We start from the raw sequence: 27,311 nt of genomic DNA on the forward strand, positions 1-27,311 counted from the left end.
CCATATCCTGGCCCACCAATCTATGTGAATGAGTAAGGGGTACATCGTACCCCTACCCATTCACCTGGGGAAAAAATGTCAATAAAAAACACAAGTTTTAAAAGTCCTTTATTAAGCAGCTCAGGGGGTCTTCTTCCGACGTCAGGGGGTCTTCTGACGACTTCTCCCAGTGTCCGGCGTCTTCTCACGCTCTCCGGCATCTTCTCTCGGGCTCCTCCGCTGTCTTCTTGCAGCTCTTTTACTAGCGGAGGAGCCCTGTCTCCTCTGCCCTCTGGCCTTCTTCTCTCTTCTCTCTTCTTTCGATGTTGACCAGGCGCTGTCTTCCGCTGTACTGGCTTGTGCGACGTGCGCGCCCCCCTTCCCCAAAGCACCGACCCCCGCACCAACCCCCCCCATGTTGAGGGCACGTGGCCTGGTACGGTCTGGGGGGCACTCGCTCATCCCCACCCCCTTCCTGACCAGCCAGGCTTCGTGCTCGGATAAGGGTCTGGTATGGATCTGGGGGGACCCCCGTGCCGTTTTTTCGGCGTAGGGGGTTCCCCTAAAATCCATAACAGACCTAAGAGCCTGGTATTCTCCCGGAGGGGGAACCCACGCCGTTTTTTTTAAAAATTTGGCGTGGAGTTCCCCCTTGAGAGCTCATTCTCTGATTGGCCACTGCAAAAGTCGCCTGGCCTGGGGCGACCTAAAGTTGTGTTGTAAGTCGCCCCAAGTGGTGTTGACAAGTCGTGTCCAAGTTGCCTCCAAAAGTCACGTTGGAAGTCGTGTTGCCCTTGTGTGAACCGGCTCTGATCATCCTTGAGATGTTTGTACAGCTTGATTGGAGTCCACCTGTGGTAAATTCAGTTGATTGGATATGATTTGGAAAGGCACACACCTGTCTATTTAAGGTCCCACAGTTAACAGTGCATGTCGGAGCACAAACCAAGCCACGAAGTCCAAGGAATTGTCTGCAGTCCTCCGAGACAGGACTGCATTCGGGCACAGATCTGGGGAAGTGTACAGAAAAATGTATGCAGCATTGAAGGTCCCAGTAAGCACAGTGGCCTCCATCATCCATAAATGGAAGAATTTTGGTACCACTAGGACACCTCAGCCAAACTCAGGGAGCCTTAGTCAGGGAGGTGACCAAGAACCCGAAGGTCACTCTGACAGAGCTCCAGCATTTCTCTGTAGAAAGAGGAGAAGCTTCCAGAACAACAACCATCTCTGCAGCACTTCACCAATCAGGCCTGTATGGTGGAATGGCCAGATGGAAGCTACTCCTCAGCAAAAGGCACATGACAGCCCACCTGGAGTTTGCCAAAAGACACCTGAGGGACTCTCAGACCATGAGAAACAAAATTCTCGGATCTGATGAAACAAAGATTGAACTCTTTGGCCTGAATGGCAAGTGTCATATCTGGAGGAAAGCAGGCACCGCTCATCACCTGGACAATACCATCCCTTCAGTGAAGCATGGTGGTTGCAGAATAATGCTGTAGGGATGTTTTTTTAGCAGCAGGAACTGGGAGACTAGTCAGGATAGAGGGAAAGATGAATGCAGCAATGTACAGAGACATCCTTGATGAAAACCTGCTCCAGGGTGCTCTAGGGCAAAGGTTCCTCTTCCAACAGGACAATGATCCTAAGCACACAGGCAAGATAACAAACCAGCGGCTATGGGGCAAATCTGTGAAAGTATTGCTGTGAAGTTTGGGAGTTAATTTCTTTACAGTGCCTCCTCAGTGAAATTAATAGAAGTCTCCTGTAAGTTAGGGAAAGTCACATTTTTATCAGTTGCCACCGAAACAGGTGTTCCAGTGACAACGGTAAAATGACTGGTTCTCCAATACTTTATCTTGGTCACAATAGTCACTATGAAATATTGAGAGGGTACTGTCCCTAGTGGGGTCAAAGGCCACAATAAAAGCCTGACAATGGTTCCATCCCTTCCACACTTTATCCAAAATTGAAACCACGTTTTGGCTTTAGATATACTTTGAAGTGTAAGGCCGCGTACACACGGGCGGACTGTTCGCCCAACTTTGTCCGCTGAACAGTGTTTCAGCGGACAGTCCGCTCGTGTGTGGGCTTCAGCGGACAGTTTCAGCGGACAGTCTGACGAACAAAGTTTTTCGGAATTTCCGTAAAACTGTCCGCTGAAACTTGGTTTGAGCGGACAGTCCGCTCGTGTGTAGGCTTGTTCGTCAAACTAAGTTCCGCGCATACTCAGAAAGGATTTACACGCCGAAGGTTGCATTGCAGTGTATAGGACGTCGTTTTCTAGTCCCGTCGTACGTGCCGTTCACGTCATCGCGCACGGTTTCAGCGGACTGTTCGTTCATCGTGTGTGGTCAAGTCCGTTCATGCTAATTTTGAGCGGACTGTTTGTCAAACTGTTTGACGAACAAGGTTGGGCGAACAGTCCGCGCGTGTGTACGCGGCCTAAGTCCAGGCAAAAACAAACTAACTCTAAACCTGCACTCTGCCACATTGTAAATCTAATCTAACCCTGTAAAGCAAAAATTCGCTGTACTTACGTATTCTGCAGCCGGTCCGTTTTTCCAGTGGCGGAAGCTGTGTGCAGTAGAGGAGCGGCAACGGCTGTGAAATGGCTGGGAAGTGACGTCGCCCTTAGTTTCTATGGGGCTTCCGTTGTCGGCTGCCTGTCCTGTACCCAGCTCCACACTGAGGCCGCCGCTGACAACTGATGCTGGGACCGGACTGGAGCAACAGCAGAACAGATAAGTATAGCTATTTTTGCTTTACAGGGTTAGACAGATTAGGTTTAGAATGTAGCAGAGAGCAGGTTTAGCATTAGGTTTTGCCTGAACTTCCACTTTAAGCTCCCGGTAATTATAAGCTATGAGTATTAAAAACTTTATTTATATGGGGCATTAGGAGCTGTATGCCCTTGTAAATTTGTAATTAGAAAGATATCAAAAAAGTGCCCTGTGGATGCAAAACTGACACTTGTCCTTGAAAGAGGTATGTCTTTCCTTATTCCCAGCACAGACTGTAATCTTGTCACCAACTGACCAATGGCACAGTCCGGTGCATGGTTAGTGAATGGTTTGGTTTGACTGTTGACAGTCCAGTAGCTTAAAGAGTGTTCAAACATGCAGCACAATTGCCAGGTTAGAACTGGATGGCTTGTGGCAACCAAGGGGCCATGGTTAAAATGTTATGATTTGTTTCTCTCACCCATCCATAGCTTGGAATTGGAATATAGGAAGGAGAGGGTGTAGTTCTGGTTAGAGCCTTTTCATTGTAGCCCTCTTCATTACAGATCCTTCCTTCCTGTATGCCATGATCATGTGAAGGTCAAGAGCGGTGAGGTAATTGGAGCAGTAGTGTGGTGACTATGACCTGTAGATGCCACGAGCTAGAAGGAGTTTTCTTATGACCCATACACACGATCAGAAATTCTGCCAGCAAAAGTCAGATGTGAGCTTTTGGTCTGAAAGTCCGATTGTGTGTATGCTCCACTGGACTTTTGCTGTCAGAATTCCAGCCAGCAAAAGATTGAGAGCAAGTTCTCTATTTTTCTGTCGGAAAACTTTCCTATCCGAAAATGTGTTCATTTGTATGCAATTCGGACACGCAAAAAATCACACATGCCCGGAAACAGTTTGACGCATGCTCGGAAGCATTGAAATTATTTTTCTTGGCTCGTCGTAGTGTTGTACGTCACCGCGTTCTTGATGGTCTAAAATTCAGAGAACTTTTGTGTGTCCTTGTGTATGCAAGGCAAGCTTGAGTGGAATTCCGTCGGGAAAACCATCCAAGTTTTTTCTGACGGAATTTCCGATCGTGTGTATGGGGCATGAGGCTTACTTTAAGCACAAAACATTAAAGAAAACCTGTCATGAGAGGTATATTGAAATGGCCATTTATTATCTCCTCTAAAAAACAAATTCTAGTTGCTTGGCTGTCATTTTAGCCCACATTTCTTAGTTCCAAACTTGGAGTGTGTAGATAAGGACTTATGATATTCCTCTGACAATGCATACTTGAGGAGTAACTCCACTTTTGATGGGGAAAAAAAACATTCCCCTCTGGATGCATCAATTTACATTTCAAGAATTTAAACAAATACTCTTGCAGATTTTTACTTGATCCTTACCTGTTTCTGATCTTCAGAAAAAGCTGTTTCTTCCAATTGTGTCTTTTAGATACTGATACTGAATTCTTATTCATCAGCTGGTGCATTTTTTGTGTCATGATGAGAAAAGTTGCAGCGTCTGCATCTCTTTATAAGTGACTAACCCTTTGAGTGTGTCTCGCCAAAAATGACATTTCTGTTGGAGAGGATGCCTACAACTTGACTTGTATTTGGTGCAGAGTTTTTCACCCATGCAAGAAAATTATGTTCTTGGAGGTGTCCATCAACTGTGTAAAAAAAGGCCTCCAAGTTGCTATATTGAATTTAATTATACATAAAATGACAGTGCCGCAGTTTGAAAACCATAGGCACATTTTAATAACATTATGGGTTGTGTAGCAATTGTATAGCTATAATAATTTTTTTAATTCGTTTTTTGTTTTCGAAAAGTGGAGTCACCCTTTAAGATTCATTAACTGAGAAAGCCAGTAAGTCGAGATAAAAGCCAGATAACTGGCATTTTCAGAAGGTCAGCAATGACACCCCTATTCTTCTATGATGACAAAAAGTGCTGTATACTCCCCATCCCTCCATGGTCCTTTTTATCTTAAAGGGGAAGATACGTTTCCCTATTTTGCCTCTGGATCACAGGAGTGCAGTTCGTTCTGCACCCGTGACCCATTTTCAACTGACCGAGGGCAAAAGTCTGCTGTTGGCTGACGTAACTGAACTGGTCCAGGCACTGGACTGATCCCAACTTTACAGTCAGGATCCACCCAGATGCCTGGACCAGTAGCTGGCCCAGCCTTTCAGCAAACCCTGGGAGACTGAGCTTGTCGCACTGACAGTCACTGCTCTCTGCTCAGAGTGGAGGGGAGAACTGAGTGATCCATGGTGTTTGATCGCTCAGTTCTCAGTGTAGAGGAGGCGGGGGACAGATGCAGCCTTGGATTGATGCCACATCCACCTAGGCGAGTATAATTTTTTTTTATTTTTTGAAACCCCCTGCTTCTCTTTTAAAAAATATGAAATTGCTGTCCCATGACCGCTGGACTGATTCTTTGCAGTAGCTTCTGCCAGTAGAAGGTGGAACAGCAGCTTCAATTCACAACAGTGAATTACATAGACTGGTCCTATGGAACTATACGTCCCATTATTAAAATAAATAAGTCTGAATAGCAGTTTTGTACATTCAGAATTTTCCAATGGCCAGATTACTATTTGTATCTTACCTGGTTAATTTTGCAATAAAACAAAAGTTATATTCAGATATCTGAAAAGCAGCTGAGGGGTTTGAAACCCCACAGGGTGGATATTGCTGACTATGACCCCAGAGGAAAGATTCCTACTGCCTTTGCAAATCTGTAACAACCAGGGCTTTGTTGTGTAGGTCCCCTCTGTTTAAGGTGTAACCTCCCTATACTCCTAAAGAATCCACTAAGGACAGATGATACCTAAGGGCCCATTCACACCGGAAATTGCACATAACTGCGTGTTTTTGACTGCATCTTTACATGCATTTGAAGCGTGCTTGATGAGTGTTTGAAGCGTGCTTGAGCGCTGCGTTTTTTTATGCAGTTGCGGTGCATTTTTCTATACATTTTTAAGCTTGGCTTTCTTGTATTTCCTTTGAGGTCACTTCCATTTTCGTAATATGTGGAGAGAAGTAAGAATGTCCACCTCTCGTCGGCATAATTCTGGTGCTGACCATTGAGCATAAATTAAAAACAAGGGTTTGTCGGGACTTTATATGAAACACGGTGCTGACCATTGCCGCTTTGAGACGGCGTATTTGTAGGAGGCGTCGTTACTAGGTTCATTCACTACTGATGGAAAGAGAGACCAAGGGGCGATTCTGGACCCCCTTCAATAACCTTCATTCATATCCAGACATATTTATTTAAGCAGCAAATGATTTTTGTGGTCTCTATGATTTTTGTCTATAATAAAGGGAAAAAATAAATAAATAAATATATATATATATATATATATATATATATATATATATATATATATATATATATAAATATGAATTCCTCTGCATCTATTGGGGACCCGTGTGCCATTTTGGCTGTACTCTGCTCTCCACACATACCACATACACGGAGCCAGGAAGTTAATGGGAGGGACAGGATATAGGAAGGAGGGACAGGTTATAATATTTAGTACAATTATTTATTTATACATGCTGCATGCTCTACTTTTTTTTTAACTGCACTGAACTGCACTGCAATGATGTGAACTATGCCCATAGGATTCCCTTGATTTTTGCCTGTCTATGCAGTTGGAGTGCAGTTCAACATGCAGCCAACTGAGTTTGGTGTGAAAGGGCCCTAATGTCCCGTACACATGATCGGACATTGACCGGACATTCTGACAACAAAATCCATGGATGTTTTCTGACGGATGTTGGCTCAAAACTTGTCTTGCATACAGTACACACACTCACACAAATCTTGTTGGAAATTCCGAACGTCAAGAACGCGGTGACGTACAACACATACGACAAGCCAAGAAAAATTGCGTTCAATAGCCAGTGCGGCTCTTCTGCTTGACTCCGAGCATGTGTGGAACTTTATGCGTCGGAATTGTATACACACGATCGGAATTTGTCAGAAAATGTGAGATCCAGATCTCAAACTTTGTGTGACGAAAATTCTGATGGAAAATGTCCAATGGAACTTACACACGGTCGGAATTTCCGACAACAAGCTCCCATCGAACATTTTCCATCCTAAAATCCGACCATGTGTACGGGGCATAACTGTTGCTTTTACCAGCCCTGTAATGGAATCTCCTTTAAAATACACATGCACAAAACTCCTCATAATGGGGACCTAGAACGTTGTTGTTGCATAAATGCCCCAAACTACTGACCAGATATTGGAAGTTATAACCCCACTGGGGACAAAGACAACAGGAAACACCCAAAGAAAAGGTTCCAAACACCTAAAGCTAAAAGAAAAGAAGACATAGAATCTGTAGGTAGGGTCCACAACCTGTGATTGCAAATGGAGACCTGTTTGAAAGAGAAGTAAGAGAGAGAGCGAGGAACATAAAGCAAAGTTATATAATTACATTTAAAAAAGGAATTGGAAGTATTTCAGTTTTGTCAGCTTGTAGGAACAATGCACTTAAAACCGAATCCCGGATAAGTTACAGCTGTCTGTGTAGGTTCTAGTTAATGGCAACTGAGTTTAGTGTATCATTTCTCGGCAAGGTGGCAGCGTAATAATGAATATATTGAGCAATGGCCATCGAGCCTCCTGTTTGTTGCAGGAGGAATCCTCCGGTGGGAAGAGCTGGAGTCTTAGCAGAAAGATATAAGACTGTAGTTAATTCCACCGAAGTTTGGGGAAATCAGAAATGGCTAGTATTCATTGCATTGAATTTATTTATGTACTACATGTCCATATCTTTTTAGTGAAATCTCCAAGTCCTCTCTGAGTGATGGTAATGTTATTCCATACAAAGCTCTAGCTGCTCGTTGTAGTGGGATTTGAAGATTGAGAGAAGTTTTTGGTACACAAGTGTCTGAAAGGTTTCAAGTGAAATAGTATTGATGTACTGTACCTTCTCTTTTGCCACAACTTGAAAAGTTCAAACACCTGTGATATGCTACAAATGTGTTCCCGCTTGACTCGCAACTGAATCATAAATCTGTATAAAAGGGACTTAGTAAGGTTGCTGGTAGTTTTGCTAATTAAACTGCGTATTGAACGGAACATGCACTGACATGTTTCTGAAATACATTGGAAGGCTTCCTTTTACAGAAGCCTTGCATTTTGTTTCTTTGAAACTTACTGGTACTATATTGGAAAATTTGCAGCCAGTCAGATCACTTCATTTAGAAGATAAAAAAACACCTGCTTCTCTTATTTGCTTCATGCTCTTGTAAAACAAACTCCTTTGACACAGTTCATATTGATGCAGAAAAAATTGTCAGGCTCAATTCACACTTCTGTATTTAAAAGCCATAGAAAATACAGTACATCCAAACAAATCGGTGTGCAGAGATCATGGTGCGCGGTGGAACAATGGATAAAATACTGAATCACGTAGGGGCATGAATATAATCATTCCCTTCATACATGATTTTTTTTTTTTTAGACTCATTCCATACACTTTTCTTGCGATATACAATATATATATATATATATATACACATCCAGATACAATATCTCACAAAAGTGAGTACACCACTCATATTTTTGTAACTGTTTTATTATATCTTTTCATGTGACAACACTAAAGAAATGACACTTTGCTACAATGTAAAGTAGTGAGTGTACAGCTTGTATAACAGTGTAAATTTGCTGTCCCCTCAAAATAACTCAACACACAACCATTAAAGTCTAAACCGCTGGCAACTAAAGTGAAAACCACTAAGTGAAAACATCCAAATTGGGCTGAAAAAAAATGTTACTCTACATAAAGATGACCTAGGCTATAAGAAGATTGCCAAGACCCTGAAACTGAACTGCAGCATGGTGGCCAAGACCATGCAGTGGTTTAACAGGACAGGTTCCACTCAGAACAGGCCTTGCCATGGTCGACCAAAGAAGTTGCACATGCTCAGTGTCATATCCAGAGGTTTTCTTTGGGAAATAGACGCATGAGTTCTGCCAGCATTGCTGCAGAGGTTGAAGGGGTGAGGGGGCCAGCCTATCAGTGCTCAGACTACGCCGCACACTGCATCAAATTGGTCTGCATGTCTGTTGTCCTGGAAGGAAGCCCCTTCTAAAGATGATGCACAAGAAAGCTTGCAAACAGTTTGCTGAAGACAAGCAGACTAAGGACATGGATTACTGGAACCATGTCCTGTGGTCTGATGAGACCAAGATAAACTTATTTTGTTGAAATGGTGTCCAGTATGTGGTGGCAACCAGATGAGCAGTACAAAGACAAGTGTGTTTTGCCTACAGTCAACCATGGTGGTGGGAGTGTCATTGTCTGGGGCTGCATGAGTGCTACTAGCACTGGGGAGCTACAGTTCATTGAGGGAACCATGAATGCCAAAATGTACTGTGACATACTGAAGCAGAGCATGATCCCCTCCCTTCGGAGACTGGGCTGCAGGGCAGTATTCTGACATGATAATTACCCAAAACACACCTCCAAGGTGACCACTGCTTGCTAAAGAAGCTGAAGGTAAAGTTGATGGATTGGCCAAACTTGTTTCCAGACCTAAACCCTATTGAGCATCTGTGGGCCATCCTCAAATGGAAGGTGGAGGAGTGCAAGGTCTCTGACATCCACCAGCTCTGTACCAGACTAGAGATAAACGCATGGTCAGAACCAGGCCAAAGTAATCAGGCAAGCAGCAAGGTATCAGAAGAGACACAAACCTAGTCAGGGCGAGGCCAAAGTCATAAATCTGCAGGCAGAAAGGTGCAGTATCGTGATATGGAGACAGTTAGGCTGCTTTCACACTGGGGCGGTATTCAGGCGTTACAGCGCTAAAAATAGCGCCTGTGTAACGCCTGAAAAAAAATGGCCCCTTAACTCCAGTGTGAAAGCCGGAGGGCTTTCACACTGGAGCGATGCGCTGGCAGGACGGTGAAAAAAGTCCTGCTAGCTGCATCTTTGCAGCGGTGAAGGAGCGGTGTATTCACCGCTCCTAAACCGCTCCTACCCATTGAAATCAATGGGACACCGCGGCAATACCGCCGGCAAAGCGCCGCTACAGCGGCGCTTTGCGGGCGGGTTTAACCCCTTTTCGGCCGTTAAAACCACCCCGCTAGCGCCCGCACACCGCCGCTAAAACGACGGTAAAGCGCCGCTAAAAATAGCGGCACTTTACCTCCGACGCCGCTCCCGCTGCAGTGTGAAAGCAGCCTTACAGGCCGGAGTCTGTAACAAGCAGTTGAAAACCAGAGCAAAGTTAGCAAAAGGGCCATCCAAAGAGAGTCAGGTCACTAAAAGACCACTTACCACTGAGCTTAGGCAAGAATGTGCTTCATATAGCCTGATTGGAACCAACAACTGGTGCCATTAACCCTAAATTTGAACAAGTACACCAGCGTGCTTCTAGCTGTGACCCTTTGTTAAAACCTTGCATTGTTGTATGTTTTTAACTTTTTTTTTTTTTAGTTGGTTATTTTAATACACTACATTATTCCACACTGAAGCATACAATAGACAGAAATCATCCTTTTGTATTTTTAAAGGAATAATAAAGGACAATGTAGGGCTCTTCTCAGTTGAGTGTATTCCTTTTCGTTTAGGAGCTGAACATTCATTAGTTTGCAGTACTTTATGAGCAGCTTATGCTGCCATAGAATGTGGGACAGTGATGCTATTATTTGCTGGGCTGAACTTGACTGAATTGTTTAAAGAGTTCATTAAATCAAATTCTACAATGCAGATCTAGTCAATTAGAGGACAATTCTGGTCTGCAGTTTGATTCTGCCTTCTCTTATTTAGGATTAAGGCACTGGAAGACATGAAAGTCCCTTATACTTAATTGAGCGCTGTGTTTCTTGATTTGCATATATAGTACATCTGATTTGCATTGTACAAGTGTAACTGCACAACTTTCAGCCCCTGCTGGTTACCCTACTATAAACTTGAGACTTGTAATACATATTTTGTTCTCTTCAACAGTCTATATGGAGGATCGTGCCTATTAAAATTCAGTTACAAGATAACCTCTGTCTCATTTTTAAGGGGATTTAATTGTTGTAACGGGGCTCTGTCAGCTGTTCTATATTTGAAATTCTCATTGAGGGCATTGCGGAAACCACCATTAAAATGGTGTCAAAAGATTAATTCTCTAATCCCAATTCCTGTGAAAACCGGGGATGAAAGAGACGAAACAAAAATGCATTTTATTTTGCAAATGAGCCTTAATTTGCCATGAAAATCAATTCCTCTACTATAGTCAATTAATATGAATGGCTTCTAGCTCTTGGTAAAAATAGGTACAGATTAAAGGGCTGTGATCTTGAGAAAGAAGCAGACCCTTGATCTTGTGCAGCCACCCTGCCAAGTTGGACTACACCGCTGGATTGGTGGTTGGGCCCTTAATGTGGTTGCAGGGTTGCCAACCGTCAGTATATTTACTGGCAGCCAGTAAAAACAGGCAATTTTCTCCTGCCAGTAAATGGCAGTAAAAGGAAAAAGTTTCCAGTAAAAAAATATGGCTGTAAAGTTTGGCTTGGTCCAGAGCCGGCCGAGACCATCCAAGTGCCTGGTACAGGGTGTTCGGGCAGCTCTGGTGGAGACGGTGCCCGATCATGTCGTGTGATGTCGTGGTGCAAGGGAGCCAAGCAGATCGCCCAGAGCCTCGTGTGTCGGTCTGCAGGACAGGAGCACGGCAGGTCAGGAGCGGGACTTGACTGTGCTGTTTAGACTGGAGTGGACTGAAGGGACCAAGAGTCAACTTCATGGGTGTGTGTGCTTCCTATTCTAATTTCTTGCCCTCTTGAATCCTATCCCTGAGCTACTTACTATATCGAAAATAAAATAACAAATATGTTTTTTAGCCTAATATCTACCTTAAATCACCTTGCTAATTGCATTTTTGCAGCCTAAATACTAAAATTTGCACTTAAAGCTGTCATTTTGTAACTTTTGGAAATGCCAGTAAAAACTTGGCTGTGCCGGGAAATTTTGGGTGTCGTGTCAGTAAATTTCAATCTGGTAGGTTGGCAACACTGTGTGGTCGTGTAGCAGAGAAGAATCTAAAACTGAGTTTGAACGGGTTATCAATCTTCAGGTGGCTTAAACATATTGTTTTGTACAAGTTTTCTACAGCTTTTACTAATCATCGATTCCACACTTCCCCATTGCATAATTTGCCCAACTTTATACTATTAAATGCATGTCAGGAACCATACACAGCTGTAGCAGTACCCCGGGGAATATGGTTCTCTCTATTCATTGACGTTTCATTGTCAAAAAAAGAATAGAAGTTCGGACTATATAACATAAGTAGTATTTTAATTACTTTACATTTTTTGTGTTTTTTTTTTAACCGGATATAAAATTATAAATAGCTTTAACTGAGAGATGAAAAGCCATCTTATATACATAAAGGTTAAGGCTTAAATAACTCAGAACTAGGCTACAGTAGACTGGGTTATTTGCACTGTTCACCTACAAAATAAAATAAAAAATCCCTTCTTATTTTTTTTCTTTCTTAATACTATGTTTTTAAGGGATCTTTTCACGGATACACTCTGTTCCATTCAGAAGGGGATCCATGAACAGATCTTCTGCTGAATCAGAGCAGCACAGGATATATGCCAATTTTGTGACTTCCATGCCTGTTCAGTTTTGTAATCATTGTGGTGAACCCATGTTGGATCTATGGGCTGCCGGACATCTTGTGAGACTTGTGTCCATTTACATCATGCTACTTTCTATTCATCATGTTTGGATCCTGAAAAAGACACAGTTTTTTTTTTTTGTACCTGGACAGGCTAAGAGGTAGGTGAATGTAAAGGGACAAGTCAAGTCTATATACATCCGCTAGCCCGTAAGTCCTACATGTAGCTTCCGATTAGATCTACCTGAAAAATTGACAGCCAGATCTATTCAGAAAGTCTATGTGAAAGGGGCCTTACTATCTAAAATGGTGCTTTCAGTTGTTTCTTTTGCACAAATCCAGTGAACTACAGAAGGAACGCTAAGTTAGTGCTGGTTCACACTAACGCAATTTGTGATACGTCTTGCTTTCTACAGAATTGTCAAGGGAACTGTGACTCTGTGTGGTGTAGTTTTGTAAAAGGTTCCTGTCATACTTTGGTTCAATTTGGCTACATAGAATATGCTAATGAAATCCAAAGTTGCATCAAAGTCATACTACAAAATCACATCTAAATTGCACCACAGTAGTGTGAGCGAAGCCTTTTACATTTTTGTTGTATGTTGCATGCAAAGGTCAATTCACAAATTGCTGCAAATAAATAGATATACATTTTGTAAGTAAACCAATCCAAAAAAAGTCCAATCCAATCCTATGAGTAATGTTTAAGGGTCAAAAAAAGCAAGTGCTTCAATTAGCAGTTATAAAATCAGTTCCAAATAGACCCCAGCTTTACCTTTTTTAAGACGTATAGTCAGCCTGGTTGATTGTACTGTACAGTATATGTCTAGACCCAATGTCCAGTATAAGACAGCCTGAGATTTAAAATGGTTCCAAAGGCAGAAGGTTTTTTCTATGCAATCGGGTAAAAAAACCTTTTGGGTGCAGCCTCCCCCCCTTTATACTTACCTGAGGCCCATTTCGATCCAGTGATGTGTATAGGAGCAGCGTCTCTTCCCGGGTTTCTCTCTCCTTATTGGCTCACACAGCAGCATAAGCCTATGGCTCATGCTGCCATGGAAAAAAGCCATGGAAACTTTTTGGGGACTCAAAAAGAAGAGCAGTGGGTCCACTCTGTGCAAAACTATTGCACAGAGCAGGTAAGTATGACATGTTTGTTATTTAAAAAATAAAAAGAAAAATCACAACCTTTACGCTCACTTTAAGCGTCAAGGGAGACAGAAGTTAATTCATAATAATTTCTGCTTGCATTGTCTTAACCACTTGCAGAGTGGCTCACGCCGATATACGTTGGTAAAGTGGCACATTCCTGCGAATCGCCATATGGGTCAGTCTTCCCCTTTAAAGACTGAGGGGCAAGGCGGGGGATCCAGAACAGGGATTTGTAAACACACAAATCCCTGTTCTGACTGGGGAGGAGATACAGATTTTCTGTTCCTACTAAGTATGAACACCGATCTCTCTCCTCCCCTAGTCAGTCCCATCACCCCCACAGTTTGAACACACCTAGGGAACACATTTAACCACTGGATCGCCCCCTAGTGTTAACCCCTTCACTACCAGTGTCATTTACACAGTAATCGGTGGATTTTTATAGCACTGATTACTGTATAAATTTCAGTGGTCCCAAAAATGTGTCAAAAGTGTCCGATCTGTCCCCTGGAATGTCGCAGTACTACTAAAAGTCACAGATCACCACCATTAATAGTAAAGAAAAAAGACAAAAAAATGTCATAAATCTTTCCCATTTTTGGGGATATTTATTATAGCAAAAGGTAAATAGTATTGTTTTTTTTTTTTTTTTTCAAAATTGTCGCTTTTTTTTGTTTATAGCGCAAAAAATAAAAACTGCAGAGGTGATCAAATACCACCAAAATAAATTTCTATTTGTGGGGGGAAAAAGGACGTAAATTTTGTTTGGGTACATTGCTGCACAATTGTCAGTTAAAGTGACGCAGTGCCGAATCGCAAAAAATAGCCTGGTCATTAAACGGGAAAACCTTCTGGTCCCTAAGTGGTTTATAAAATGAAAATTCCATTGTTCTTGTCTTTAAAAAAATGTCATCTAAAAACATCCTTTTTTTTTTTTCTATGCAAAATTGTGCTGTTATTAAGCAGATTAGTGACATGTGTTGCGAAAATAGCAATGACATTTAATAGTATGTGTTGCAAATCCCATGAGGAGAAAGTGGATTTTGGAAAGAAGTTACAGACAATTACAGTGAGTACGCGCTTCGTTCCCATTCTCAATAAACCGTATCTATGGTCAAAATTTAATATCATATATTCATTTCTACATTATATTTCAATTATTTCAAGCTTATTTCTAAAAATCTAAATGATCTTGAAGTTTGTAAACTTACTTTGTGAAGATCCCCACACATTTACTCTCTTGAATTCTGTGGTGTAATCACTATACTCTGTAAGTAGGCACTACTGTGTCACACATTTCATAGAGCCTGTCTTCTAAACTACAGAGTTGCTGAGAGGAGACATTTGAGGAGGTGGAGTCAGTACAGAGATCACGGTTTACAGACAGCAAGGTACCATGGGATTTGTAATCCTTATTTCGCGTACACACAACCGGACTTTCCGGCAGACTAGGTCCGACGGTCTTCCCGACGGACTTTTGGCGGAGTTCCGACGGACTTTCCTAATGAACGGACTTGGCCACACACAATCGCATCAAAGTCTGACGGATTTGAATGTGATGACGTATGACAGGACTAGAATAAGGAAGTTCATAGCCAGAAGCCAATAGCTGCCCTAGTGCCGGTTTTTGTCCATCGGACTAGCATACACATAAATGGATTTCTCGATAGGAACTGGGTTCGGTGGATTTCTCGATAGGAACTGGGTCCGTCAGATTTTTGGACAGCAAAGGTCCGATGGAGCCCACACACGATCTAATTGTCTGACGGATTCGTTCCGTTGGGCCTTCGATGTCGAAAAGTCCGGTCGTGTGTACACACCATTAGAAACCGAAAACAGCAGAGGATGCAAAGCGGGCAGGGAATCCAGAAAGTTGTGGGAAGAGAATCCAGGAAGTTGTGGATTGCCAAAAATATTTTTTTTTTGTATTGCTAATACAATAATAGATTTAATTTAAAGGGGAACTCACTGTCCTACTTGAGTAACAGCAATAAACTTACAATTCTTCCCTTTAGAGAATTACAATATTATCGGGTTGATTTACTAAAACTGAAGAGTGCAAATATGGTGCAGCTCTGCATAGTAGCCAATCTGCTCAATTAAGCTTTGACAAAAAAACAAAAACAAAAACAAACTGGAAGCTGATTGGTTTCTCTGCAGAGCTGCACCAGATTTTGCACTCTCCAGTTTGAGTAAATCTATCCCTATGTATTCCAGCAGGCTCCCAGATATTTGTCAAAGGTGGCATAGCAGAAAGGGGTGGTGCTCAGTTTTAGGTTCCTAAAACACCAGAGCCCAAGCCTGTTGCTTTTTGTAAGTCCCCCAACTTGTATGCAGCTGTCTAAAATAAGTGGCTCTAAGGTTATTACCATATTTTCAGCTGCTCACGATTCTCCCTGACCTGGTCCAGCCATGGAGGCTCGAAAGAATTCAAGTTGCTCAGGTTAAGCCAGCCACTGCAAGAAAGAGCCAAGGCCACATCCCCACTCAAAGCTGCTTGGCGGCTCACATGAAGTGACTAACTGGTGGATTGTGATGGGATTGTGTATGAGCTTACTCAGGCTGATATGTACATAGTTGACCATGTTGCTTCCTCCTGGATAATTGAAAGTTGTTTTACTCTGCCCTCCATGGTAAATAATGAATGCATTTCATGGCTCTTTTCACAAGGAAAATGTTTGATCCTTATTAGTGAATTCATTGTGTTACAGATGTCTGTCATAAGTGGAAACTGCAAACTACAAGAGGTCCTGATTAAAAGTTCTATTGGAGAAATCCTGATATGTGGGTGTAAAGAAGGGATACATGAGATAAAGCTGAAAGGTGATGGAGCTGCTGAATATGGGTGAGTTTAATATTCAACGGTTACCGCTAAGACACTGTAAACTGTAAACTTCACGGGCAACAAGATTCACAGGTTGATATTCCACATCCATAATTTCTGCTGGCCAGAATTAGGATAAGTTTAGGTTTTGGTAGGTTTTCTGCTTTTTACAGTGCCTTGAAAACTTATTCATATCCCTTGAAATTTTCCAAATTTTGTCATGTTACAACCAAAAACGTAAATGTATTTTATTGGGATTTTATGTGATAGACCAACACAAAGAGGCACAGAATTGTGAAGTGGAAGGAAAATGATAAATGATAAATGTGGCGTACATTTGTATTCAGCCCCCTTTACTCTGATACCCCTAACTAAAATTTAGTGGAACCAATTGCCTTCAGAAGTCACCCAATTAGTAAATAGAGTCCACCTGTGTGTAATTTAATCTCAGTATGAATACAGCTGTTCTGAGAAGTTTGTTAGAGAACCTTAGTGAACAAACAACATCATAAAGGCCAAGGGACACACCAGACAGGATAACGTTGTAAAGAGGTTTAAAGCAGAGTTAGTTTCTAAAAAAAAATATTTCAAGCTTTGAACATCTCATGGAGCTCTGTTCAGTCTATCATCCGCCACCTATAGGGATCAACCAAGCAAATCCCGAACATGGAAAGAGTATGGCACATCTGCAAACCTAACAAGACATGGCCGTCCACCTAAACTGCAGAGATCCACAGCTCAGGTGGGAGATTCTGTCCACAGGACAACTATTAGCTGTGCACTCCACAAATCTGGCCTTTATGGAAGAGTGGCAAGAAGAAACCCATTGTTGTCTTGAGACTTTGGCAGAGGTTCACCTTCCAGCAGAACAACAACCTTAAACATACAGCCAGAGCTACAATGGAATGGTTTAGATCAAAGGATATTCATGTGTTAGAATGGCCCCGTCAAAGTCCAGACCTAAATCCAATTGAGAATCTGCGGCAAGACTTGAAAATTACTGTTCACAGACGCTCTCCATCCAATCTGACAGAGCTAGAGATATTTTGAAAAGAACAATGGGCAAAAAAAATTTACTCTCTAGATTTGCAAAGCTGGTAGAGACATCCCCAAAAAGACAGCTGTAATTGCAGAGAAAGGTGGTTCAACAAAGTATTGACTCGGGGGCTGAATACAAATGCCCCCCACACTTTTTACATATTTGTAAAACATTTTGAAAACCATTTATAATTTTCCTTCCACTTCACAATTGTGTGACATGTTGTGTTGGTCTATCACATAAAATCCCAATAAAATACATTTACATTTGACAAAATGTGGAAAATTTCAAGGGATATGAATACTTTTTCAAAGCACTGTGTTCATTTTGTATGTTCAAATATTAAACTACTGTATTTATAACCATAATGCTAACCATGGAGATCTGCCAGCTATTAATGTTCGTGGTGGTCTGAGGGAATGTGAATACATGCTAGTCTTCAACTGATCCCCTCATTACATCATGGCTGTTATCTGATTGCTGTCATTATTGCTGTGGACATAAGCAGTACCCACATGCCATGAAACGTTATTCATTGCTTGACATGCATCATAAACACATACGGTATTTAAAAAAAACCTAAAATAACCTAATAAATAACTAGCTACCTAGCGACAGTAGCAACACTAATGCAGCGATCAGAAAAATGATCGCTTAGTGACAGTGGCAAAAGGGGGTGAAAGGGTTAACTTGGGGCAATCAGGATGTTAAAACCATTATTGGGTAGTATATCGGGGTACCTAGCGATATAAAAACCTGGTGGTGAACCTAAAAAAATAACTAGCTACCTAGCGCCACTAGCGACACTACTGCAGCGATCAGAAAACTTATCGCTTAGTGACACTGGCAAAAGGGGGTAAAAGGGTTAACTCTAGGGGCAATCAGGGGGTTAAATCTTTATTGGGGGGTGATAGGGGGCTACCCTGGACCTAACACTAACTGCACTGACAGTTTTTACTTTTACAACTGACACTGAATGCATTGATCAGTAAAGAAATGATCAATGCAATCAGTGACACTGTGACTGGGGGGGGGATCGGGGGGCGATCGGGGGGGGGGGGTTTGTGTACCTGTGTGTACCTACATGTCAGTGTAGTGTTGGTGCACACTTACTATTAGTCTTCTCCTCGTAGTCCGGTCAAAAAGACCGCCCCGAGGAGAATGACATCACTTCCTCCTTCCTGTGTAAACAATACACAGTGGGAGGAAGTTCGTCATTGGCCAGGAGCGATCCAGAGGGGGTGGCCGAAAACCAACGGCCATCTCCTCATCACGGATCGCTGCTGGAGGGAAACGGACCGCCGTATCCAGCGGGAGGGGGTCCGATCGGACCCCCCACCCGCTGGAAGGCAGGCACGTAGATCTACGTGATTGTGCCTGCCTGTGCCATTCTGATCACGTATAATGGCAATACGGCGGTCCTTAAGTGGTTAATCTAGGCTTACCTGTAGGTCAAAGTTGGTTGGAAGGGTTTACAACCACTTTAAGTGGTTAATGTAAACAAAATTAGGGAGAGGGGCGTATACTTTGTCACAGTGCTGTAGGTTCCCTCTGCAGCTTAACTGGTGGTTTGCTGCCAGACCTGAAAAAAAAGAAGAAGAAAAAAGTTTGAACCGATAAACAGTGAAGAAGTTCCCGTGTGTATTTGTTTGAGTATTAAAAGTTCCTCACACAATATTGCAGGAGTATAGAGGAAACAAAAAATAGTTCACTTGTTTGCATGCTGGCTGATGCCAGAGACAATCCTTATTCTCTCTCATTGGCTCCAGCAGGTGAAGCGTTTACAGCGTTCTCTCGCAGCGTATCTTTTGTTTGGGACACAGGGGAGCCCCTCTTCAGCGCTCACAAATGAAAAGCTGCTAAGCCCTCCAGCCAGTGAAGCACGCATTCAGCTTGTTCCCATACTATTAGAAAAAAAACAACGCACACACACACACAGCCGGTGCCAGTGTAACATTGTGTTTCATTGTTTGAAAGACAGGTTTCTTGGTAGCCATTCAATTTAAAGGATAACCCAGGGGGCCTGCACTATTTATGTTTGCTGGCTAAGAAATCCATCTTAAGCAGGTTTTATAATTTGTTTTGGATAAATACATAAAGTTCTTCTCTGTCCTTAAAGTGCACCTGTAATCTTGGCCATAACAATATGCTGTAAAGAAGACGGGGGAACGTAGTGCTCTTGGTTTACTGCTACTATATGATTTTAGACTATGCATTGGTTACTTCCCTTTTGTGTTATGTTCTACCCCTTTAGAATGGGTCAGTTTTGTGTCATGGGTTGCAATGTGGTGTTCTGGGGTGCTAAATGTCAGTTGAGCTTGCCGCACCTAATGCCGCGTACACACGATCAGAATTCTCGTCGTAAAAGGCTCTGATGGTTTTCCCGACGGAATTACAATGGAGTTCGGCTCAAGCTGTCTTGCCTACACACGGTCACACCAAATTCCAATCGTTTATAACACAGTGACGTACAACACGTACGACGCGCCAGTAGCCAATAGCTTCTGTCTCATAGTATACAGAAAACGAACAAAACTCTGGATAGCCGCACTCCGGATTGAGTAAAAAGTAAAAGACCTTTCATAGGCTAAGCGCTGGTCTTAGCGTGAAACGCGTCAGTAATCTTGTTCTAATTTTTTTTTCCCTTTGCTGTGATGTTTTATGCAATATGGAGTTTTTGCATTTGAAAAAATAAAGGCACTTTTACTTTTTACTCAATCCGGAGTGCAGCTATCCAGAGTTTTGTTCATTTTCTGTATACTTAGCTTGTGCAATTAGCCTGCACCTGGAACCCCCACCTATCTGGAGAGTTAGTAGTCTGTCGGTGGATCGACCTGGATCGATGAATTTTTGTTTTCTTAGCTTCTGTCTCATAGTTGAATCTGAGCATGCGTGGTTTTTGGCGTGTCGGAATTGCATACACACGATCGGAATTACCGATAGAAAGTTTTTCCGTCTGGAAAATTGAGAACATGCTATCAATTTTTTGCTGGCGGGAATTCGGACAGCTAAATTCCGATGGAGCATACACACGGTCACATTTTCCGAAGAAAAGCTCTCATCTGTCTTTTTCTGGACAGAATTCCGATCGTGTGTACGCGGCATTACAGTTCCATCTGCTAGCAGAGACTTTCTAGCAGGCGAACAGTATGGAATTACAAGAGGCTAGAAGCAGGTCTTATTCAAAGTAAACAAATACTTTCTTCAACTGTGAAACGCAAGTTCCTCCATGTATTATGGTTAAATGCAGTTAAAAATGAGTCATACGTTATTTCAAATTGAGGTGTTCTACTAGCACAGGGGTCTCCAAACTATGGCCCTCCAGTTCAGGAACCACAATTCCCATCATATCTAGTCATGTCTGTGAAATTCAGAGTTTTATAATTCCTCATGGGATGTGTAGTTCCACAACAGCTGGAGGGCCGTAGTTTGGAGATCCCTGTACTAGCACAATCAAAATGAACTGACTAACTTAATTCAGTGCATAATGTGAATGGGGCCTACACCTAAAGGGGGCTTCCAACAACCACTGGGCCACGGCAGAGCTCCCCTGCCCTAAAGCACCCACCCTCCCATGTTGAGGGCATGTAACCGGATATGGTTCGGTGGAGGGGCTCTCGCTTGTCGTCGTCCCCCCCCCTTTCCTGACCTGCTGGGCTGCATGCTCGAATAAGGGTCTGGTATGGATTTTGTGGGGGGCCCCACGCCGTTTTTTTCTTTCATTTTGGCATGGTGTTCCCCTAAAAATCCACACCAGGCCCTGAAGTTTGGGGGGGAGGGGGACCCAAACCATTTTTATTTTAAGTTAAAATCTGTATTTTTTTTGCTATAAACTTACTTGGAACCCCCAAACATATTTTTTAATGTGTATATATATATATAATTTAGCAGAGACCCTAGAGAATAAAATGGAGATTGTTGCAATACTTTATGTCACACTGTATTTGCTCAGCGGTCTTACAAACACTTTTAATTTAAAAAAAGTGTATATTTTTTTTTAAAACAGTTAAGAAATAAGAAGACAGTAAATACCCAACATGTCATGCTTTAAAATTGTGCACGCTCGTGGAATGGTGACAAACTATGGTACTTAAAAATCTCCATAGGCGAAGTTTTAAACATTTTTACAGGCTACCACTTTAGAGTTACAGAGGAGGTCCAGAAGTGACATTTGATGTCGTTCCAGATCGCCAAGGGCATAGAGTTAAGTAGGGGGCCATCTTGCCCTCACTGGACTTCCTGCCCATCAGTACACTGGCTCGGATCGTTTTCAGTGCCGTTGATCTCTCATGTAAGTGGTGGAACCGTCCGGGAAGTGGCGGGCGGGGGTACCTGTGGCAAATTTGCCCCTGGGACCACTTTTATGTGAAACAGGATTGCCCACCATGTAAAAATATACCCAGGGTTATGGCAAGCTAGCTGCTGCCATAACAACGGTATATACCATCAAAGTAGCAACGTATATACACGGTGGGCGGTCTGGAAGTGGTTAAATATGATTTGACTATTTTTTTTTCCTTAATAAATGTAATTTTTGCTGCTGCGTGTTCTATATATTTACAGATGCCCCACTTTACAGGCAGACTTAAGGGGACCCACCAAGCACGATATTTAACCACTTGACCACTGGGCACTTAAACACCCTTAATAACCAGACCAATTTTCAGCTTTCGGTGCTCTCACATTTTGAATGACAATTACTCAGTCATGCAACACTGGACCTATATGAAATTTTTGTCCTTTTTTTTCACACAAATGGAGCTTTCTTTTGGTGGTATTTAATCACCGCTGGGTTTTTTATTTTTTGTGCTATAAAAGAAAAAATACAGAAAATTCTGTAAAAAAATGAATTTTTCTTCATTTCTGTTATAAAATTTAGCAGATTAGTAATTTTTTCTTCATAAATTTTGGCCAAAATTTATACCACTACATATCTTTGGTAAAAATAAGTACAAATTGGTGGATATTATTTGGTCTTTGTGAAAGTTATAGAGTCCACAAGCTATGGTGCCAATATCTGAAAATTGATCACACCTGAAGTACTGACGGCCTATTTCAATTCTTGAGACCCTAACATGCCAGAAAAGTACAAATACCCCCCAAATGACCCCTTTTTGGAAAGAAGACATTCCAAGGTATTTAGTAAGAGGCATGATGAGTTTTTTGAAGTTGTCATTTTTTCCCACAATTCTTTGTAAAATCAAGATTTTTTTTACTTTTTTTTTTTTTCACAAAATTGTCATATTATCAGTTTATTTCTCACACAGCATATGCATACCACAAATTACACCCCAAAACACATTCTGCTATTACTCCCGTGTACGGCGATACCACATGTGTGAGACTTTTACACAGCGTGGCCACATACAGAGGCCCAACATGCAGGGAGCGCCATCAGGCGTTCTGGAGCACCCAGGACAATTCTGACATTTCTCTCCTACATGTAAAAATCATCATTTATTTGCTAGAAAATTACATCGAATCCCAAAACATTATATATGTTTTTTTAGCAAACACCCTGGAGAATACAATGGTGGTCGTTGCAACTTTTTATCTCGCACGGTATTTGCGCAGCAATTTTTCGAATGCTTTTTTTTGGAAAAAAAACTGTTTTGTGCTTAAAAAAAAAAAACACAGTAAAGTTAGCCCAATTTTTGCATAATGTGAAAGATGAAGTTACACCGAGTAAATCGATACCTAACATGTCACTCTTCAAAATTGCACAGGCTCGTGGAATGGCGCCAAACGTCGCTACTTAAAAATCCCCATAGGCGACGATTTAATTTTTTTTTTTACTGGTTATATGTTTTGAGTTACAGAGGAGGTCTAGGGCTAGAATTATTGCTCTCGCTCCAACGTACGCAGCGATACCTCACATGTGTGGTTTGAACACCGTTTTCATATGTGGGCGGGACTTACGTATGCGTTCGCTTCTGCATGCAAGCACATGGGGACAGGGGCGCTTTAAAAAAAAAAAAACATTTTTATTGTTCATTTTACTTTATTTATTTTAGTTTGACATTTTTTTCCCCAAAAATAAATTTTTTGATCACTTTTATTCCTATTACAAGGAATGTAAACATCCCTTGTAATAGGAATATGGCATGACAGGTCCTCTTTACAGTGAGATGTGGGGTCAATAAGACCCCACATCTCACCTCTAAGCTGGGAAGCCTGAAAAAAAAAAAAAAAAAAAGATTCTGGATTTGATAGTATTGGCGAGTCGGTAGAAGCACCGGAGGGCGGCGGGAGGGGGGGGGGTGTGTCTATGGCTGGGTATTGCAGGGTATCACCGACTATGGCTGGGTATGGTTGGGTATATTAGAGTATGGCTGGGTATCTCAGAGTATGGCGTTGCAGAGTATTGCGTTGCAGAGCATTGCAGGATATTGGAGGGTGTTGCAGAGCATTGCAGAGTGTTGCACGGTATTGGCGGGTGTTGCAGAGCATTGCAGAGTGTTGCACGGTATTGGTGGGTGTTGCAGAGCATTGCAGAGTGTTGGAGAGCATTGCAGAGTGTTGCAGGGTATTGGCGGGTGTTGCAGAGCGTTGCAGGATATTGGAGGGTGTTGCAGAGCATTGCAGAGTGTTGCACGGTATTGGCGGGTGTTGCAGAGCATTGCAGAGTGTTGCACGGTATTGGCGGGTGTTGCAGAGCATTGCAGAGTGTTGCAGGGTATTGGTGGGTGTTGCAGAGCATTGCAGAGTGTTGCAGAGTGTTGCAGAGTGTTGCAGAGCATTGCAGAGTGTTGCAGGGTATTGCAGGGTATTGCAGAGTAATGCAGGGTAATGCAGAGTAATGCAGAGTAATGCAGAGTAATGGCAGGGTATTGCAGAGTATTGCAGTGTAATGCAGACTATTGCAGAGTATTGCAGGGTAATGCAGAGTAATGCAGAGTAATGCAGGGTAATGCAGAGTAATGCAGGGTAATGCAGAGTAATGCAGAGTAATGCAGGGTATTGCAGGGTATTGCAGAGTAATGCAGAGTAATGCAGAGTAATGGCAGAGTATTTGCAGGGAATTGAGGGGTTAATTTTCGGTGAGCAGCGATGTGGGCACTGCAGATGCAGCCCACATCGCTGCTGACACCGATCTCCTCCCCCTCCGTTGTTCCGATCGGTACAGAGAGGGGGAGGGAGGAACCGGCGTCATAACATGACGCCGGTTTTTTTACAAGTGATCACTCCATCATTTGACGGAGCGATCACGTGGTAAACGGCCGCGACGAGCGGCCGTTTACCGTGATCCGTGATGCGCCGGGTCCTGTGGACCCGGCGGTCACGGATGCTCTCGAGTGCGCGCCTCAGGGGGCGCGCGAGAGCGGAATTCTGGGAGGACGTCATATGACGGCCTCCCACAGTTAAGAAACCGCCCTAAAGCCGTCATTCGGCTATAGGGCGGTTATTAAGTGGTTAAAGGAATTTAAAATTTTTATTGTTGCACTTTAAACATCCTTAAAATCACTGCTCCTGTTTTTTTTGTTTTTTTCTTAATTCTGCATTGATACATGTAATCCGGGGGCAGTACCCGGACCCCCATATACTTTTTATGGCCAATTACTTGCTCATAAGCCTTCAAAATGGGCACTTTTGATTTTTCCTGTTCAGCTCCCATAGACTTTAATGGGGTTCGGCATTCAGATAAAAACTTTTCCCCTTTTCGGGAGTTCTGCTGTGAACCGAATGGGGGTGTTCAGCCCATCTCTAGTTACTACACTCTAAATTAATAGGCAGCACTCCAACCAGCTAACTTTTCAAGTTTCATATATTTATGAAAGGAAGCATCATATAAAGACATAACAATAAATTGTAGTATAGGCACGAAATCGCCCCACAGTTCTTCCATCTAGACCAGGGGTGCCCAAACTTTTTAAGAGCGAGGGCCACTTAAGCAACTTGGTAACCAGTCGTGGGCTACAATGAGCGGAGCGGGCGGATGACCGGTCATGGCTACTCTATAGGCCCTCTGATCTGATCCACCCAGATGGAAGGGGGCAAACTCCCTTCTATTTTTTTATCTGATTTTTAGGACCGGATTGGAGGCAGGCGAGAGTAAACGGACAAATGTCTGTTTACATCTGCTGCTCTGCAGAGGTGAATTGAGGGTCCGATTGGGTAGGACCAATCGTGTGAAAAGGGCCTAAACTGCTTTCACACTGATGATTACCCACACCGCAGGTGCAGCATAGTGCACCTATGTCTATCCTGTGGGTTAACTGAACTTTGCCATAGACTCTGCCTGTGGCAAAATCGGCTTATGGGCTCTGCTCTGCAGCCGTTTTCTTCTTCTACCACCAGCTTCATTCACAACACCGATGCTGTGGTATGGAGGGTCGGGCAACCTGCGATCTGGGCTTGCTAACCTGCCATTCCAGAGCAGGAGGTCGCGGGCCACATCAAAGGGCTCCGCGGACCACATGTGGCCCCAGGCCACTGGTTGGCCACCCCTGATCTAGACCATTAATTCTCAACCAGGGTTCCTGCAGAGGTTGTTAGGGGTTCCTTCAGCATTGGGCCATTTCTGCCTCTCGGATAAGTTCCAACTGACACCATTGATCTTTTTAGCTATCTGTAAGGAGGTAATTCTTCCCAATGACCACAAGTGTAAGGACCATTCTTCCCACTGACCATCACACTAATGCATCCTGAGTTGTAGATTTCTAATTTTTAGCAGGGGTTGCCCAAGACTGGAGAACGATTTCAAGGGTTCCTCTGTGTTGAAAAGGTTGTGAAAGGCTGATATAGACAAAGGCAAACTCTCAGTCACTAGCATCATATACATTTTCATTAGAACAGGGAGCAGATCCAGGCTCAGACCTGGTTGACACCTTGGCATTTTTTTTGCACCTTTTCAGTTTTGCAGAAACACACTACAGTCCATTTAAGTTTAACATGATTTCCTATGGATGTAGTTCACATCTGTGCATTTTATGGAAAGGATTTTTTTTTCTGTTTTTTGGTTCCATAGACATCAATGGATGAAAAGCGTGTATTGAAATACGCAAAATGCACCTGTAATATGCAAACTGCAACCTGCATAGGTGTGAATCGGGCCTAAAAGTACAGCAATTAACAAACACATAGATAGATACCAGAAAAAAAAAAAAAAAAACTGGCATGTGGTTATTTCAGTGACCTAGCTTGACTTTTTCAAGAAGTCAAGTTTTGCATATTAGATCAGATTTCTTTTTCTTTGGATCTATAGATTGTTTTGACATGTGGTTTTCAATAAATAGGTCTTGTTTTAACATATAATAGGTTTGAATTGCACAAGTTTTTAACAGATTCAGAGTAATATTTGACAATTTAAAGGGGTTGTAAACCCTCGTGTTTTTTCACCTTAATACGTCCTATGCATTAAGGTGAAAAAACTTCTGCCAGTGACCGCCCCCCCCCCCCCCCCCATTTTACTTACCTGAGCCCCTTCATTCACTCAGTGGAGACATGCTGCCCCTCTATGCACGAGGTCCAGACTCTTGATTGGATAGATTGATCGCAGCACAGCCATTGGCCCCAGCTGCTGTCAATCAAATCTAATGATGTGGGTGTCGGGGAGGCGGGGCCAAGTCCAGCATTCGTGTCTATGGGTGCAAATGCTGGACTCAGGAGCCCCTAAAGGGCTTATCTGATAAGAGGAGCCGCCGAGGGACCCCAGAAGTCGGTGATCTGGGCCACTCTGTGCAGAACAAGCTGCACAGTGGAGGTAAGTATGACACGTTTATTATAAATATATATATATATATATATATATATATATATATATATATATATATATATATAAGCTTTACAATCACTTTAATGTTAGCCAGGTGTAGAAATTATTTATATTGCAGGCCAATATAAACATATATATATGTATGTGTTTTCTTTTTTTTTGCTGGAATGGGCGCCTGCAGATAGATATCGATATATAAGACATTTCATAACCTTTATGAAT

The 27,311-nt window shown here is 42.6% G+C and overlaps 1 protein-coding gene across 2 annotated transcripts in view; it reads left to right on the forward strand.

Moving 5' to 3' along the window:
* Window positions 1–27,311, forward strand: part of MGMT (O-6-methylguanine-DNA methyltransferase) — a 785,996-nt gene that overhangs the window by 130,125 nt on the left and 628,560 nt on the right. For both annotated transcript variants that reach the window (XM_077455517.1, XM_077455515.1), the window contains exon 3: window positions 16,223–16,356. In XM_077455517.1, coding sequence (XP_077311643.1) covers window positions 16,223–16,356 — 134 coding nt within the window. The remainder of the gene's footprint in view (window positions 1–16,222; window positions 16,357–27,311) is intronic.

The sequence above is a fragment of the Lithobates pipiens genome, unplaced genomic scaffold (assembly GCF_037356315.1).
Source record: "Lithobates pipiens isolate NorthernLeopardFrog02 unplaced genomic scaffold, aLitPip1_a1.2 Scaffold_25, whole genome shotgun sequence".
Classification (NCBI taxonomy): domain Eukaryota; kingdom Metazoa; phylum Chordata; class Amphibia; order Anura; family Ranidae; genus Lithobates; species Lithobates pipiens.